At 42.9% G+C, this 16110-nt stretch overlaps 1 protein-coding gene across 1 annotated transcript in view; it reads right to left on the reverse strand.

Annotated features, from left to right (window-relative positions):
• Window positions 1–16108, reverse strand: part of KCNQ5 (potassium voltage-gated channel subfamily Q member 5) — a gene marked incomplete at its 5' end in the record, with an annotated part of 638988 nt that extends 622880 nt beyond the window's left edge. Inside the window, one exon of the mRNA XM_045294328.1 lies at window positions 15945–16108. Within this exon, the coding sequence (XP_045150263.1) occupies window positions 15945–16108 (164 nt within the window). The remainder of the gene's footprint in view (window positions 1–15944) is intronic.
• Between the last annotated feature and the right edge of the window lie 2 nt (window positions 16109–16110).

Raw genomic sequence — 16110 nt, forward strand, 5'->3', positions numbered from 1 at the left:
GTCTAGGCTACTTCACTTAGTGCCATCTATACACTTATTTTTATTATCCACTTTCTGCCCTGAAGCCTGGAATCAAGCTCTAAATCCACGAGCTCTGGAACACAACCCTCAGCAGCATGCCCCAACTAGTTTAGGCACAGTAATTTGTAAAGTAATTTATTAAATCCCACACAGGAAGCAAACCTCTGGAACCATGTAAGGAAATCTTTCCTGTGAGAGATACTGTGAAATTCGAATGCCTACCATTCAGTGCAATGACTGAGGCCATTCCATTGAAAGAAAGGAATAATGGGCGACTAGGTCTTGGTCAAGTCTAGCTGGTGGCCTGAATTACTATCTAGAAGACAACATAAGTAGCACAGACATGAAGAATGGATACTTTTCCTCAAGGGCTTCATGTCTTGCCCTTGCAAGGGCTGAAGGACCAACTCAAGTGCTAGACTAAAGTAACTCAAGTGCTAGTCTACAAAGTAGACTAAAGTAGGACTTTGTGACTAGGGTGACTGGTCTTTTGGACTGATTCTAACGCATCCCATCCTATATATTCCTTGATGGAACTGAATCGAAAGGAAGTTACTTAGTTTTCTTCTGAGGTAAGATCCTTGGATGCCCATTTGAGTGTTCAAACTCAGTAAAACTGCTGCCCCTATGCACAAACCCACTGCCACGGAGTCCGTTCCAATTCCCGGGGGCCTGCATTGGGCTTTCAAAGCCGTACATCCTTCCAGGGGCAGATGGACACCTCCCTCTCCATTCAACTGTGCACACTGTAGTCAACAACCACTAAATTAAGTAACTGTCTTTTCTAATTATCAAGAACTGCATTAATAAAAACAGATGTCCCTGGGATTCAAGATTCCTTTATGAAAGTTACAAATGAGTTCCCCAAAAGCCATCTGGATGGCCACTCAGCTTTTCTGCTATTTGATGAAGAAATGTAGAAATAGATTCTTTTTTTCAATCTGGCATGATAAATAGAAAACTAATTTAACTCTACTCTGTACATCTAATGTAACTGCTGATCTAGTTCACAGCTTTTGAATTAAGGATATAGCCTCAAGGATCAGAAGCATCTTTGGGATCAGAGTGAACACCCATTTTTAAAATGTACTGACCTCTCCTTTCACTCATAAGCACCAAGCTCTAAGTGAAGAAAAGACACAATTTTTACATCCCTCGAGAAAATCAGTTGACTGGGAAGAAGTGTTTCCAAAGTGTTCCAAAGTCATAATATATGACAGGAACTCAAATTATTAAAGAATGGAGAAAGAAGTCAGGGTGCAGACGGAAGGGGGGAAAGAAATATTTTAGGCTGTATGGACAACTGGGTCCAATATTTTTAATCCACATAATTTAATTAAAATGTCCACAATATTAAATGTGTATAGGGTATGCTAAAAATAAGCAGGCATCTAATTATCTTATTTGATTGTTTAAAAACCTACCTTTCATTCAGATTTTTTCATAAGTCATTTTTTTGGGGGTGGTAAGTAAAATCCTGAAACAAAGTATTTTAAAGCATCATTGGCTGTTTTTCTATTTTTAAAAATTCTTTGGAGCAAATTAAACATACTCAGAATGCTTTATTAACTCGAACATTTGGTTTAACTAGTTTAATTACTACTCTAGAAATTACGATGATCAGTGGGAACTCCTGTGTTGGGTCTCTGTGTGGGAATGCCCTGAGCAGAACACCCACCTGCACAGGCACTAAGCACCAGCTCCCAAGGTTCCCCAGGGGTCAAAGAACTGGCAACCAGCGGCTCTCCATATGGTGATCTGGTGTTTATCTTGTAAATCCATTCAATTGGAGGGACATACTGCTGGAGGAAGGCCAACCTGTGCTTTTATCCTACATTAATTATATCAGAGAGATGTTTTTTGCAGTTCAGTAAATCTTAAACTAGTATCCTTCTAGACTAAGAATTCCTTGAGGGAATAGGCTTGTCTGATTTACTTTTTACCCTCTCTAATGAGAGGTCAGGTTATTGAAACAACGTTGAAGAATCATGTCAAAACATGCAAAAGAGAACCCAAATTCCTTTTTTTACATCTCTCTATATGAATTTAATCCAGGTGTCTAAGTGGTGCTGGTGAAGAATACTGAAAACACTATGGTCTACCAAAATAAACAAATAAATCTGTCTTGAAAGAAATATGGCCAGAGTGCTCCTTAGAGGCAATGATAGTGAGACGGTGTCTTCCACACGTAGGGCGTGCTGTCAGGAGAGACCCGCCCCTGGAGAGGGACGCCATGCTTGGTGAAGTGGAGGAGCAGAGACAAAGAAGGTCTGCAGCGAGCTGGACTGACCCGGTGGCTGCAGCAACAGGCTGAAGCACAGGAACAACTGTGAGGATGGCGCAGGGCTGGGTAGGGTTGGGTGCTGTTGTGTGGGGTGCATGTGAGTCAGAAAGGGCTCTAACGTGGCACTAACAACAACAGCAATCTTCCTCGTAAGCACATAAATAGTATCCTCTTTACAGACAGCATGTACTTCCAGATAAATCTTGATATGTTTGTACTTTTTGATGATCATTGCGACACTACCCCTCTCGAATGGGTCATTACTGGCCTAGTCGGTCCTATGACTACCTGATTCAAAAGGGTCACTACTAGTCCATTTCAGCCCCTGAAGCCCTAGATATAGATCTTGTAGGTGTTTCATTTCATTTGTAACAGTTTCTTGGCATATAATTCACCTAATACACAATTCGCAAATTCAAGAACAGTAAGAAGAGTGGTACAATCACAGCAATCCGTTTTAGAACGTGTTGTCTTCTGTTTAGTCAAGTGTGAGAGAAAACTGGTTTTGCGAAAAGGCAGCCCCTACACTTCGCAGAATTGACTTGACGGCATCACTCAAGACTCAAACGCTGCTCCCACAGGTAAAAGGTTATTGCGCTCGCCCTCCCAAACCTAACACTTTGCAGACATTTTCAAGCAGGAAAAACAAGATATAGGTGGCTTTCTACCTCAAAAGAGGAGGCTTCAGAAACTTTGTGAAAAAACTGAAATTAAAAGATGGGCTTTACTCACATACCTTGTGAAGCCCCCATGTAGGTACTTGGAGGATACCCAAGCATGTTTAGGTCATGCATTAGCCCCTCAATTAAACATGAAGACTGCAGCTCTCTTCTTTGCTGCCAAATTGCCGCTCCATTTCTTGGCTAACTGGGTAAGGAAAGCCTTAACAGTTAGAAGAATCTATGTGGTAAATATCTTTAAGCTAACTGCTATTTAACTGTGTGTTCCAAACATTTAAAACTGGTGCGTTCACACTGTGGTGCTGGTGAAGAAAGCTGAGTGTGCCATGGCCTGCCAGAACAAACAAATTGGTCTCGGAAGAAAACCAACCATATTGCTCTTTTAAATCAAGGATGGGGAAAGTTCCGCTCACTGACTTTGGACAGGTCATCAGAAAGATCAGAAAAGCACACAGTGGTTAGCAAAGGAGAAGGTCAACATCAATGAGGGAAGCCCGCAATGAAATGGCTTAGCACAGTCGCTGCAACAAAGGGCTAACCGTAGCAAGGATCACCGAGGGGGTCCAGAATGGACAAAGTCTGTTTGGTTTTACAAAAGGTTGCCACAAGTCAGAGCTAGACAGCAATGAATAATAACAACGTGCCTCTTTCTATAATTTATCTGCATAAAGATGAATTTCTACATATTTCTCAACAATCCAAATAGTCAACTCCCAAAATGGGAAGCATAATCTTTTTTTTTAAGTACTCATTGTGTATATTTAGGTTTCTGAAAAAGAGATAAATATACACAAGAAAATCTGAAAGCACGTTAAGGTTTCATTCCTTTATTATCGAAGAAATTTGATCCTAAATCAAACAAAACACATCTAAACTCCTTACCCACACACCTCTTTCTGGAAGCTTCTTTGCATTACGCCACCCAGCCAAACCACGCTCACTGCCATCAAGTCCATCCCAGCTCCTAGCAACCCGATAGGGCAGGAGAGCCCTGCCCCCGTGGGTTCCTGGGACTAACTCTTTGTGGGAGTGGAAAGCAGCATCTTTCTCCTGCTAAGCTGCTGGTAGTTGTGCACGGCTGCCCTTGTGGTTAGCAGCCCAACTCTCGTAACCAGTCTGTCACCAGGACCCCCAATTACTGCACAGTGATAGGTAAATTAGGTGGCCCGTCTGCTTCTGAAGTTCACTCTTGGACAGGGTCAGTGTATCTCTTGATTAAGAGCAGACCATCTTAATAGAAAGAGAAATAAAATTTTGACAACTTGGTAGAATAAAATGAGAAGAAACACTATTCCAGAAAGGCAGATTCACCGAGAGGGAGAAAAAAACTAACTGGAAATAGTGTAAGTGGGGGAGGTAGGGGAGGGTGACGGGGACAGAAGGAAAGAGGAAGGAAGAAATGTCTGTGGTCAATCTGTATGCGGGAGAAGAAAGAGTGAAACCTGGAAGAGAATGATATGCATTTCTACTGGGGTCAAGAAAAGAGGAGTCTGTTACTCATTATTTTAAAGAGAGAAAGGAAAACCTATACAATCAGCTCAGAACAAAGGATTCTATATTCAGCCACTATAGGATTTTAGAGAAGCAATTGCTGCTGTAATTTAATGAATCACAGGTATCCTATAATGAAAGTATAGGATAAAATTGGAAATGTAATTTTCATATGTAGAAAATGATACTAACAAATAATTGTAGTCATTTGCGTCCTCAATATAAATCGCTTCACAATTTAAGCTAAAAGAATTTAAGAAAATTGTCATTGGGGGAAAATGGGTTGTAACATTCAAATAGCCCCACTGGTAGCAAAAAACTAGGTGAAATTTGATTAAGAATAAGGAATAGAAATCTGGGCATCATGCCATAAAAGATAGAGAAAGGAGAGAGAACTTTAGTTTCTTGAGACACAAGCAATTTGTGAAGAAGTACATAAACAATCTACTTAGAGGGCAATTGAAGAATGTAATTACATGCTAAAATGCATGGTGCAAATAATAAAAGCTATGGGGGGGTAACTAAAGGTGAAGGAAAAAACTTTATGGAAGGACCAGGACTTGAGCAGGTCAGAATGTGAAGACAAATGGATAAACATTCCCGATACTACCAAGTTATAATGAGTTTGCAGTTACTAAATATGGTAGTCATGTAATAGCATGTCAACTGGATATATAAAGGTGTAGGGGTGGAGTCTAGCCTGTCAATCAGGTCACAGCCTGATGATGATGCCTTGTGGGTGGGTCTTATTCATAAGGAAGGTCCTGGGGACCTCCCCCTCTCTCTGCCTTGGCCTTCCTGTTGATGAGCCAGGCTGAGACCTGCGGGAGCCACCGAAATTTGGCCACCACCATTGGATCTACACAAGTTTGCACCCACCAGCCTGTGATGCATTCTGCATCATTGCATGTGGCTGTGTGAGTCTTAAGAGGGACTTATGGCCTAGAATCAGACTTACGGACTAGTATCAGACTTATGTCCTAGTATCAAACTTATGGACTAGTATTCGACTAGTAGACTTGATTTGGACTGGGTTGGGATGTTTTCTTTATGTATAATTACTTTTTGATATAAATATAAAGCTCTTTCTTACACATATATGAGTGTCTCTGGATTTGCTTCTCTCATCAACCCAGCCTAACACACTAAGTGATAAGGAATTTCAATAATCTTTTGTTTATTCAACAATTATTTTGGAGTATATATTGTGAAGAGTTATGCTAGACATAAAAGTTGTTTTGTAATTACTCTATCCATCGGATGAAATGGTCCCTGAGCCCACAGACACTACCCATGTTCAAGGGATAATAGCAAAGAATGTAGGTTCTGCAACCAGACTGCCTTGCTTCAAATTCTGTTCTGCCGTTCGCTTGAATGCCGACGTGGGAAAGAACGCACAATCTCTCGTACGACCTCCATGTTCGGCCATGTTAAAAGGAACTGTGCACTGCCAGAGTCCATTCCGACTCACAGCAACCCACAGGACAAAGCCAACATGCACCTGTGGGTGACTGAGAAGCTAACTCTTTCCAGGAGTAGACAGCCTCATCGTTCTCCCTTGCAAACTGCTGACCTTATGGTAGCAGCCCAGCTAGACCCCAACACATAACCTCCCACACCATCGTACTACTAATAGTACCCTATAGAGCACTGTGAACATTTAGAAGGTTCATGTTTATAAAGCATTTGGAACAACATCGAGCACATAGTCAATAATTAAACTGACTCTTAAAGAAGACCTGGCAGTACTGGTGGGTAAGCGACGGGCTGCTAACCACCCAGCCAGCATTTCTAACTCACTAACCACTCCACGGGAGAAAGATGAGGGTATCCCCACTCTAAACATTTATAGCCCTGGACCTCTATACAGGGCTGCCATGAATCATAACTGACCAGATGGCAGTGGTTTATTTGTTGTTGTTGTTGGGGCGGGCAAAGTACTATCATTGGTGATAGGAAATCTCCTTTCCTGTAACTTTATCATTCTCGCTAGTCTTGTAGTTCCTTTCAGCTACTGTCGATATTCTTCCTTTTATTCTTGTCTGACGAATTGGAAATATTGTCTGCATTCTCTGTTTTCTTCACTCCATTAGTGAGGGCACAGCATCAATGAAGGATTCCACACTGCCAGAGATAATCGGGACTCACTGGGCCTTGTCCTACTACAAAGCACTTGCTGCGACACAGAGGTGACTATTTTTGGAAACCCTCGGATTCCATGACCATCTCACCACCTTACTATCTAGTATTTCCTCTTTATCTTTGTGTCGGCTCCATTGTATTCCTCGCGCTCTGTCAGCTCTCAACTCCGGCACACCCCAGGTGTCCACTCTTGACCTACTGTTCTCCCTTTTAAACTGCTTCCCCTGGTGGTTTGAATTTGAGTGTCCATACTTTCACATCCTTTAAATCCTTATTCACAGCCTGTTAGGAAACCCCAAATACACTGACGACTGACAGCCCCAGAGCTAAACGCAGCTTCTGCGTCCTTCCACTCTACCCACCTTGCTGCTCCGTTAGCATGCTTGGGCTCGATGAATGGCACCGGGCCCTACTTAAGCCAGAAGGCAAAAAGAATAAGCGTGTCCTCCTTCTCATCTTCCCATCCAGTCTCTCATTAAGACATTTTAATTTTCCCCTCTCCCAGCCCTCTTTACCCCTTGCCTGAGTTGGAACACGTATTTCAAAACTGAACCCCCCTCATGGAGACTTTTGTCCTCTTGAAGCTATCCTTCACGGAACTGGCAGAGTGCTCAAACTGAACTGGACATCCAATGACATGTTTACCTGCCTGAACCCCATTCCCTTCAAAGAATGCTCATCCACAGGATCAAATCACAAAACAAGTACACTCCTCTACCAGAGGACCTGTTTTTCTTTCCAATTTCAGTAACAGCATGACTGCTATGTAAAAGTTTCTTACATGTTACAGCCTTTATGCTAAGTGTGATTGCCCTGTTTTACAGATTAGGAAGCTGGTATTGGAAGCACCTTGCTTGGAGTAATCAAACCAGAAAAGGTAAAGTTGATCATTAAATCCCCAAATGAATCATATTCACCATTAGAATTTCTTTGGGGTCAAGGTCTACATCATCCCACTGTTTTGAACTGCCACCATCTAGCATATTACCTAGTACACGTAAGAGCTGTTAATTAAATCTCAAACTGACCTGACTATTGAGAAAAAGAGAGAGAGAGAGATTATAAAGATTATAAAGTCATAATTATAAAAGGTCATCTGTCACTGACCTTTGAATTATTTCACAGGTATTATAAATGGAAACAGGGACTGCCATACTGCATTTGTAGAAAGTTTATCTCGTCTCTTTATTTACAATTAAATTTAAACAGCCTTCAAAATAGGATATTGTCCCCACATTACCAAGAGTATCCTTGAGATTCTTTTCATTTTAAAATTGCATTTCACTCCATTTTAAAGGAGTCAAAAGCAACTAAAATTCTTTACACTAATATAACTTGTCTGATCAACGACACTGCGTGTGCATGGCATGTGTGTGCATATATATCACACCCATGCCTATCAACCGACAACTTCAAGGGCAATGTACATAACTCATTCATTTGACAAGCAGATAGCAACAGGATAAGAAACATTACCTGAAACTCTAAGACCGATCAAATAATTGCATTAATAATGAAAATCTGCAGTCATGAGGCCAACCTCCGTCCCAGGTTGCAGTCAAACACAATTTCCAATAGCGTCCTTCTAAATGGCTGGAGAAGTAAATTAAAATGGAAGCCCCTACAAATCATTAAGTGTAATATGTGCAGTGGCTGTTCTACAGTTGGACTTCAGGTGGTTCCACACCACCGGGCTTGGAGAAAACACGCCCTGCTGGCATTTTCATCTGCCAAAATGGCCATTTGTGATTAGAAATGAAAGCTGGCACTATGACTTCGTGTGCAATTCCCAAAAGGCTATTGGCTACATTCCTTGCTTATAGTGTTTCTTGTATCAAGATGTCATTCTATTTTGAAATGCAGTTTTCTTAAGTGATAATATTCCCAATACTAACATTTAAATTGTAAAACGGTCTAATTGCAATGTACAACTATTGTCAAAGAACTTACACTTCTGGAAGCATATGTATGGGGCCGGTATGGAATCTGTTTATGTTACCAGCTGGTGAGGTTGCCGTTGCACACGGCTGAGAATGAAACAGCTAGTCCTGTGCTTCCCTCACCAGGGTTATGCTCAAGCCCACTGTTGCAACCACGGCATCCATCCATCTTGCTGAGGGTCTACCTTTTTCACCAGCCCCCTACTTTACCAAGGATGATACCCTGTTCCGGGCACCAGTCTCTCTTGAAAACAAGCACAGAGTTTGTGAGCTGACGTCCCACCACCTTCTAGGCTAAGGAGCATTCTGGCTGTACTTCCTGTAAGACAGACCTGTTTGCTCCTCGGGCAGCCATGGCCCATTCCATATGTTTGGCCAACATATCACTTCTTCTTTAGTTTTCCTTATTGATTGCATAGCTTGCACACGCATATGAGGTGACTAAACCTGCCGTGGATCGGGTCAGGTGCACCTTAGTCCTCAAAGGGACATCTTTGCTGTTTAACACTTTAAAGGTTTCTAGTGCAATATTTGCACAGTATAAAGCAACATAACTTGCATAAGCCCTCTCTACATTGAATGAAAATCAGTGATGTTCAAAGAACTGGGGAGTAAAAAGAGAATGCAGACATCAATTTCTAGAGACGCAGACATCATGTTTGATAGATAATCTGCAAAACAGAAGACCTCCAATAAAATGGATTGACAGACACTGCAACAAATACCTCAAAGAGAGAATGACTGTGAGGGTGACACAGGACAGAACAGTGTTTTTCTCTCTTGTCCGGAAGCTTGCGACCAGTGGGAGCTGACTTGCTGGCACCTGACAGCCAGAGCAGCCTTCATGTGAAATAGAAAATGTATGCAAATTAGAAAGTGATTTATTGGGGTTCAGTCTTGACGCAGAAAGTGACCAACAGAGAAAAATTCTATCTTCTACTGATACTGTTATCATGGAGATTTGAGTATTCATAAGGAATTAATATGCAAGGATGTTTAAATAGTTCACAGGAAAAATAGAATTTTTCCAAGAACTTATTAGAGACCCTTGGTATATGCAGTGGGCATATTCCATAGCCATGGGCACTGCCCTGATAATATAGCAGAGACCTAGACAAAGAGCCATTGTGTTTAAGAAATTGGGTTAGTGAGACAAGCAGTAAACATTCTTCCTCCAAGCAGGGAAGTGGTGTGTTCTGTTTACTTCTTTTGAAAGGTCACTTTGTCTACTACGTGACACATGACCACAGGGATGAAGAGGACATTTCAAGATACCAGCTTGACGTTGGCTCTCCCAATAAGAGCTAAGGAGTGCGCAAAGAATCAGATCACCATGTGTTCCAAATACTCCTTCACTTTATTACACAGCGTTTTTGACCCTGACCAGCATCCTCTACTCTTTCTGCTGGAAAACAGACATTCCTGTTCTTACTTCACAGAAGAACTGGGGATCCAGAAAGGTGAAATGACAACTCGGAATCCTAAAATCAGTTCATGTTAGAGCTGGGAGCCAAACGCTGGTCTCCCCTTTGCAGCCCCATAGTCTTCTCTGAACAAATTACTCATGTCTTATTTCTAAGAAAACTGAAAAGATTTGCTCATTCCTTTACCTTTGGTTTGTTCTGAAACTCTTCTGCAGAACGTTTCCATGGAAAAAGTTTTACGTGTTTTTGAAGTGAGCACTTACTGAGGGTCCATTAGACACTAGGCACTTTGCTAGGTATTTGGGTTTCAGAAGTAAAGAAGAGTTTTTCTATGTGGGAAGTTCACCATCTCATGGGAGAGAGAGACAAGACGTCTACAGTTACAACACAGTGGAAGAAGTGCTGAAGAGTGTCAAGGAATCAGATACCAGGGGCACCTAACTCATCTTGGCAGAGGATGGAACTGTCTGGAACGTGTGCCCAAGAGGAATTGATCTCTGGATTCCGTTTAGAAGAGAAAGTAGACAGGATGCAAAGAATGGGAAGATTCCCAGGTAACAGCATGGGCAAAGACATAGCAGCGAGACACAGGACGGAGACATGGAGCCAGGGCATATTTGAGGGGAGAGTCTGGAGGCGAGGCCTGAAAAACGAGCAAAGGCCATATCATGAAGGGTTTGGGGTGCTGTTTGGAAGAGTGTGGAGTTTAACTTACATTATTGTTTCATTTTTGCAACTCTTAAAGACTCCCCAATCTGCTTACATCATACTTATGACCCACACGACTCCTATGAATCTGTCACAGTGTTGCCCATCAGTGACCAATCTCGTGAAATCTCCGACGTTTCTACAGGCTTTCTTCAGCACTGACACCTGCTGACCGTAATCGCTTTCCTTTGCTTCCTTTGCTTGTCTTTCGTCTTGGCCTCTTGACTACTCTGTGGTGATTTGTCCAGGTACCTCTGTGGACTCTTAATCTTCCATCCACTGCCTGATGTTGATGCGCCCAGGCTCTATCCTCCATGCGGTCCTCACCTTCCTCTGAATTGAATCTACTCATGGTTTAATCACCATCAAACGTCTAGAGACTCCAGAACCTAAATCTCAAATACAGACATATAGGTTTAGACTGAGGTTTACAAATATATTCATTCATGGAAAAAAAAAATTGAGGGGGTGGGGGCGCTGTCTGTTAAAAATGCCTCAAGTTGCTGATTCAGGCTACACTGTAAAATGACTAAATGCTTTTGGTGTCTGCTGTCCCCCCACCACTGACAATTTCCACCTAAATAACTCCCAGGCATCTGAAACTCAATATGTACAAATATGAATTCAATCTGTTGCTTTGAGAACCTATCCTTCATCCTTTGGCCCTTGTCTTAGTAAGTGTTCCTTCCATTCCTCAAATCACAACATTCAGAATCATCTTCCTCGCATTACATTGAGACACAGGAAAACTACGTATTCAGTAACCACTGCTGCCTGCAGGAGGAAGACTGACACCCTGGTCTGCATCCGGGGCTATTAAACAAGTGCAGCACAATTTTGAGCTCTATCCTTTTTCTACTGCTATCCTCAACCTCAAACTATTTAACAGTGCCTGTAATCACTGAGCTGTTTCAGAATTCCACATATTTTCTGTAGCTGTCTTCTCTATCAAGTTTGCTTAACATCGCCCACCACCCCCCCTCCCACTTTGCTCACCTGAAAATTAACTGCTGGTCCAGCAAAACTCAGCTCACGCTTCACTTCCTCTTGCCCTCATCTCTCCCACTTCCTTCTCTAATCTCATTTGACGTTGTACATACCTCTGTTATGGTACCTATAATACTGTTTCACCCCTAATTGTTTACATGTGTGTAGTAAATACAAATTGAAATCTACTTCACTTCTGGAGAATGGAGGCCTCTGCCGTGTTCATTGGGGGATTTGTATGTAGTAGGCAGGGAAGGATAGATGACTTTATGAATGAACAGCAGCAAAATGAGGGCGAGTTATAGAAAGGTTTTAAGCAAGGGAATGATGTGACAAGATCCGCCAGGATTTGCATGTTAGGAAAAAATGCTACCATAAGAGAGTGGAGACCGAACCTGGAAGACTAAGTACAGACATCAGATAAGAGGCCGGAGAGTATTACAAACCATCCGGTTTGTCAGTGGAGACACTGACAAACAGATGAGGTCATGGCAGTAGGAAGGAAGGAAGAAAGGGGATCCCTTCAGAGACATCTAGTAGGTGGACACATAGAGTCTAATGGCTTCTTGGACGGCCAGCAGAGCAGCAACTGAAAGCATCAAAGACAACTTCGGGATCCTCGTTTGGGAGGCATTTGTGTTTGTTGTTTAATAGCAAAGTAATTTTTCAGAATACATAGCTTTAAGAATGATCATTGAAAATTGAAAAGAAATCAGAAAACCTTAAAAACTAGAACAAATTGAAATGCATCATATGGGAGAGCAAATGATAGGGCATTAAAATTTTAACTTCACGCCATCTGCAACAATCCACTTTCCAAGGCATTCTGTATTTGCATCTGTTTTACTTTGGTATTACTGTTAGTTTGGGGTTTGGGTTTGTTTGTTTTTCTGTACATGAAATCCAGGTGAGGTGAATCTATAGAAACAGTAACTGAATGCATGGTTCCTTGGGAGCATGCAGAGGAGGCTGGGGGGAATTGGGGAGCTAATAACAAGGAATACAAAAATGAAGGAAAACGTTCTAAAACCACTGGTGGTGATGACTATACAACTCTTCTTGATGTGACAGAACTATTGAATTGTATGATATGTAAATTATATGCCAATAAAACGATTGAAGACAAAAGAAAGATAATCCAGTGTTTCTCCAATTTTAATTATTTTAATTATCTATAAATTCTCATCCATTGTAGGAAACCAGGCAAAGAGATAAGAGACAAAATGGCGACTTGCCTGAGTATGCAACATTGCTGCCCGTGTGAGTTTTCTGAAGCACTTTTGTTGCACCCATGCAAATTTGCATGACACCCTGCCGTGTGTCCCTCTATACCAAGATGGTTCTTGTAAAACACTCTAAACAGAAGAGGAAGTAGAAAGGGACAAGACGTCTCTAGAGATATATGCCCCTCATCTAGTACAGTGGGAACAGCTGAAGAAAGAAAGCTGCCATCTGGCAAATGCCAAAGAACAGCAATAATGGCACACACTTGTCTGATCTGTACTAACTGATAAACCTCGGAAATCAGTCACCTTTTGCCAGCCACCCCATACAGGCTAGGCTCTGTATTCTTGAAACCTCCATTTATGCTATAAAAAATTATAATAGTGTTTTCTGCATATGTAACAGAAATGCTCCTTTACAAGAAACACAACTTTAAAGATTCTTTTATTCTTGGCAGTGAAAAGACTGGTCAACCAAGTAAATCCATGCCTAAAGGACCTCATTAAGCACGGTGCACTTGTTCTTGGCAAGAACGTTAATGTGCTACAAAAACTGTTATTAAAGTAAGATTTGGGGATTCCCGGGTTGGCAAGGCATTAGTTAGTTGCACCTCTCTAGAAATTGTTTGCTTATAATTTCCTTTGTTATACTAATAAGCTTGTTAGACCTACAGCTAAACACAACTTTGCTTTTATTAATCTAATCTGTGAAGTCCAGTTATTCTACAGCTTATTTAAAATCATAAGCTGCGGTCGCCAAAGATGGCCTCTTTCCCCAGAGCCTGCTGTGGCTGCGTCCACCCCTCCCCGCAGCTGAGAGTAGCCATTCCCTCTTTGTGCCGATGTGGATCTAGCACCCCTATCTAATTGCTTGGCATTACAGTTTCAGACTCTAGAACTGTGCGACGCAAAATTTCATATTAGCAGCACTGTAGTGGCAAGACTGTACGCCCTTTCTATCACTAAAGAAACTGATAGACTCATAAAGTCTGGTGAGCAGAGGATTATTCAAACTTGAAGTTTTTTTTAAATGCATCGATAAAAAAAATTATAAATATTCAAGATCATAAAAATCAATTTAACACTACCATTCTGAAAAGAAAATGTTAAATTGTCAGAAATCTGCATTCATTTTTTAAGACAAAAATGAGAGCATTTAGAATACGTGAACCAATCAAAGTTTTCGCTAAGCTTCTCTTAATAGAGAGTGCATCCTTTTTCAGAAAGGAAAGGTCTTAAGAGGCAAAATATATTGTACCCAAAGTTCTAAATTATTCTCAGCATAATTCTGTAAAATACTAATAGTTTCTATACAGTATATATATTTGCTCCCAAACTGAATACACAGATTATTGCTACGTTTTTAATGGATTCTAAAAGTAGTTGATCAGTTTCATTACAAAGTAAGACCAGTTAAATAGCCACTTATTGGTATGAACACGAAAAGTATCAGTAGCGCTTCCCTGTGTTTATCACTTATTATTATAATCACAGCCAAATCAGTGTGAATGTTACTTAATACGAAAAGCTGCGTTGTTTGATGCCACGTGGATGCAACATAATGCCCTCCTTTATGTGCGTTCTAAAATGGAAAGTTAGCTGGAATATTTTACCTAATGCTAATGTGCACATCAATCTGGGAAAGGAAAATTTTCCAGACACCAGCACCCGATGATTGTAAACTCCGCCAGTTTCCTGACTGCTACCCGATTAAATTCGACGTTTACCTAAGACAAGACCAATCCTTCACTCCTGCTGTTTCAAAACAAAACGTGTCTGGTGTGGACATCATCAGTGGTAGGAGTGACGTCAGGATGACACACCTCAGCTCCCAAACCAACTTAGTGAGCATGTTCGAATCCGATTCCACTCAGAAACCAGGAGTCCGTGAGTTCCTACAACTCCCTCCTGGTCGCCTAAGGCTGATGATGATGCCTTTACATTCCATTTTACCATCAAGAAGCCAAAGCGAAGGAGAGTAGGAGGAAGACAGAAAAGGAGCAAAAGGAAGATTAGAAAGGAGAAAAGAGAAAGAAAGGGGGTTGGGTGTGAATTAGCTCTTAAAGGCATGCAAACCACCTTAAAATCTGCATAGGTGGACGTTGTGGGAAAAACAGTAGTCAACTTTAAAGCCAATGAAAGGTTTTTAATGCCTAAGGGGAAAATAAACATTTGCTTCCAATCATTTTCTCATTAGCATTCCCTGCTAGATGGCGAGCGCTCCCTGACGCTCACACACTTTGGCTTGGCACCACAGTTGCCTGCTTAACTCGCTGTGTGCACCCTGGCCAGGCAGCGCCTGACACATTGGCTGTCCCACCTGGGCAGTACTCGGGCGCCCCAGCCCCCCTGGGTGCCGTCTGGAAGGAGCACGGCCTGCCCTGCCCCGCTTGACTCAGGCAGCCCTTGGCCACTTTCTATGCAGTGTGTCAGGAAAGGTTACAGGCGCTGACAGATTTTCCGTTGGTGGCGGCTGGGTTGGTGACGGGGCGTGTTTCCGGGCACACTTAAGATCTAGTAAGTAGCTCCCTCCAACAAGTAACAGCTCCGCGAGCTGCACCCCTGGCTCTGAGGACTCCCTCTCTACTTCTCTTTGGTCCCCCTCGCCCGACCCCATCACCTCCCGTGTGCACCCGGACCCTCTCACTGGCCCCAGATGGGCGCTCAGCATCCCTCTGCATTCCCCAGCTCCGGGCTGCCACCCGGCTCTGAGCAAGTTTTCGCATCTTGGGAGCTGCTCGCTCCCTATTATCCGCGCTGCCTGGCGTCCGCGGGACTCCGGCCAGGGGTGCCGGAGCTACCGGAGCCAAGGTTCAAGCCGTAGCGATCAGAGACGTGGAGCTTGGGGTGTGGGGATGTGGGGTGCGGGGAGGCTCCAGGAGGAAGACCATCAACACGTGCGAAGAAATAAAAGCCAGCCCTTGCGCGCGCGCGGGTGTGTGTGTCCGCGCGCTGGGTCGCAGCGGCTGCCCGCGGGGCCAGGTGCCCGAGTCCCCCCCACCCCGGCGCGGGCGTGGCTGGGGGCGCGGGGCGCGGGTACTCACACGAACGCGTGGTAGATGAACGCCCAGCCTCGGGGTCTCTCCAGCACGTTGTACAGATAATTCTGCACCCTCCGGTACTTGACGTTGCGCCGGCAGCTCTGGCTACTGGTGTACGAGAGCGGTTTCCCCAGCAGGCTCATCCGGGCCCCCTGCTTGCCCCGGCGGC

The sequence above is a fragment of the Echinops telfairi genome, unplaced genomic scaffold (genome assembly GCF_000313985.2).
Source record: "Echinops telfairi isolate 266 unplaced genomic scaffold, ASM31398v2 ScPeMD7_3533;HRSCAF=4204_0, whole genome shotgun sequence".
Taxonomy (NCBI): Eukaryota; Metazoa; Chordata; class Mammalia; order Afrosoricida; family Tenrecidae; genus Echinops; species Echinops telfairi.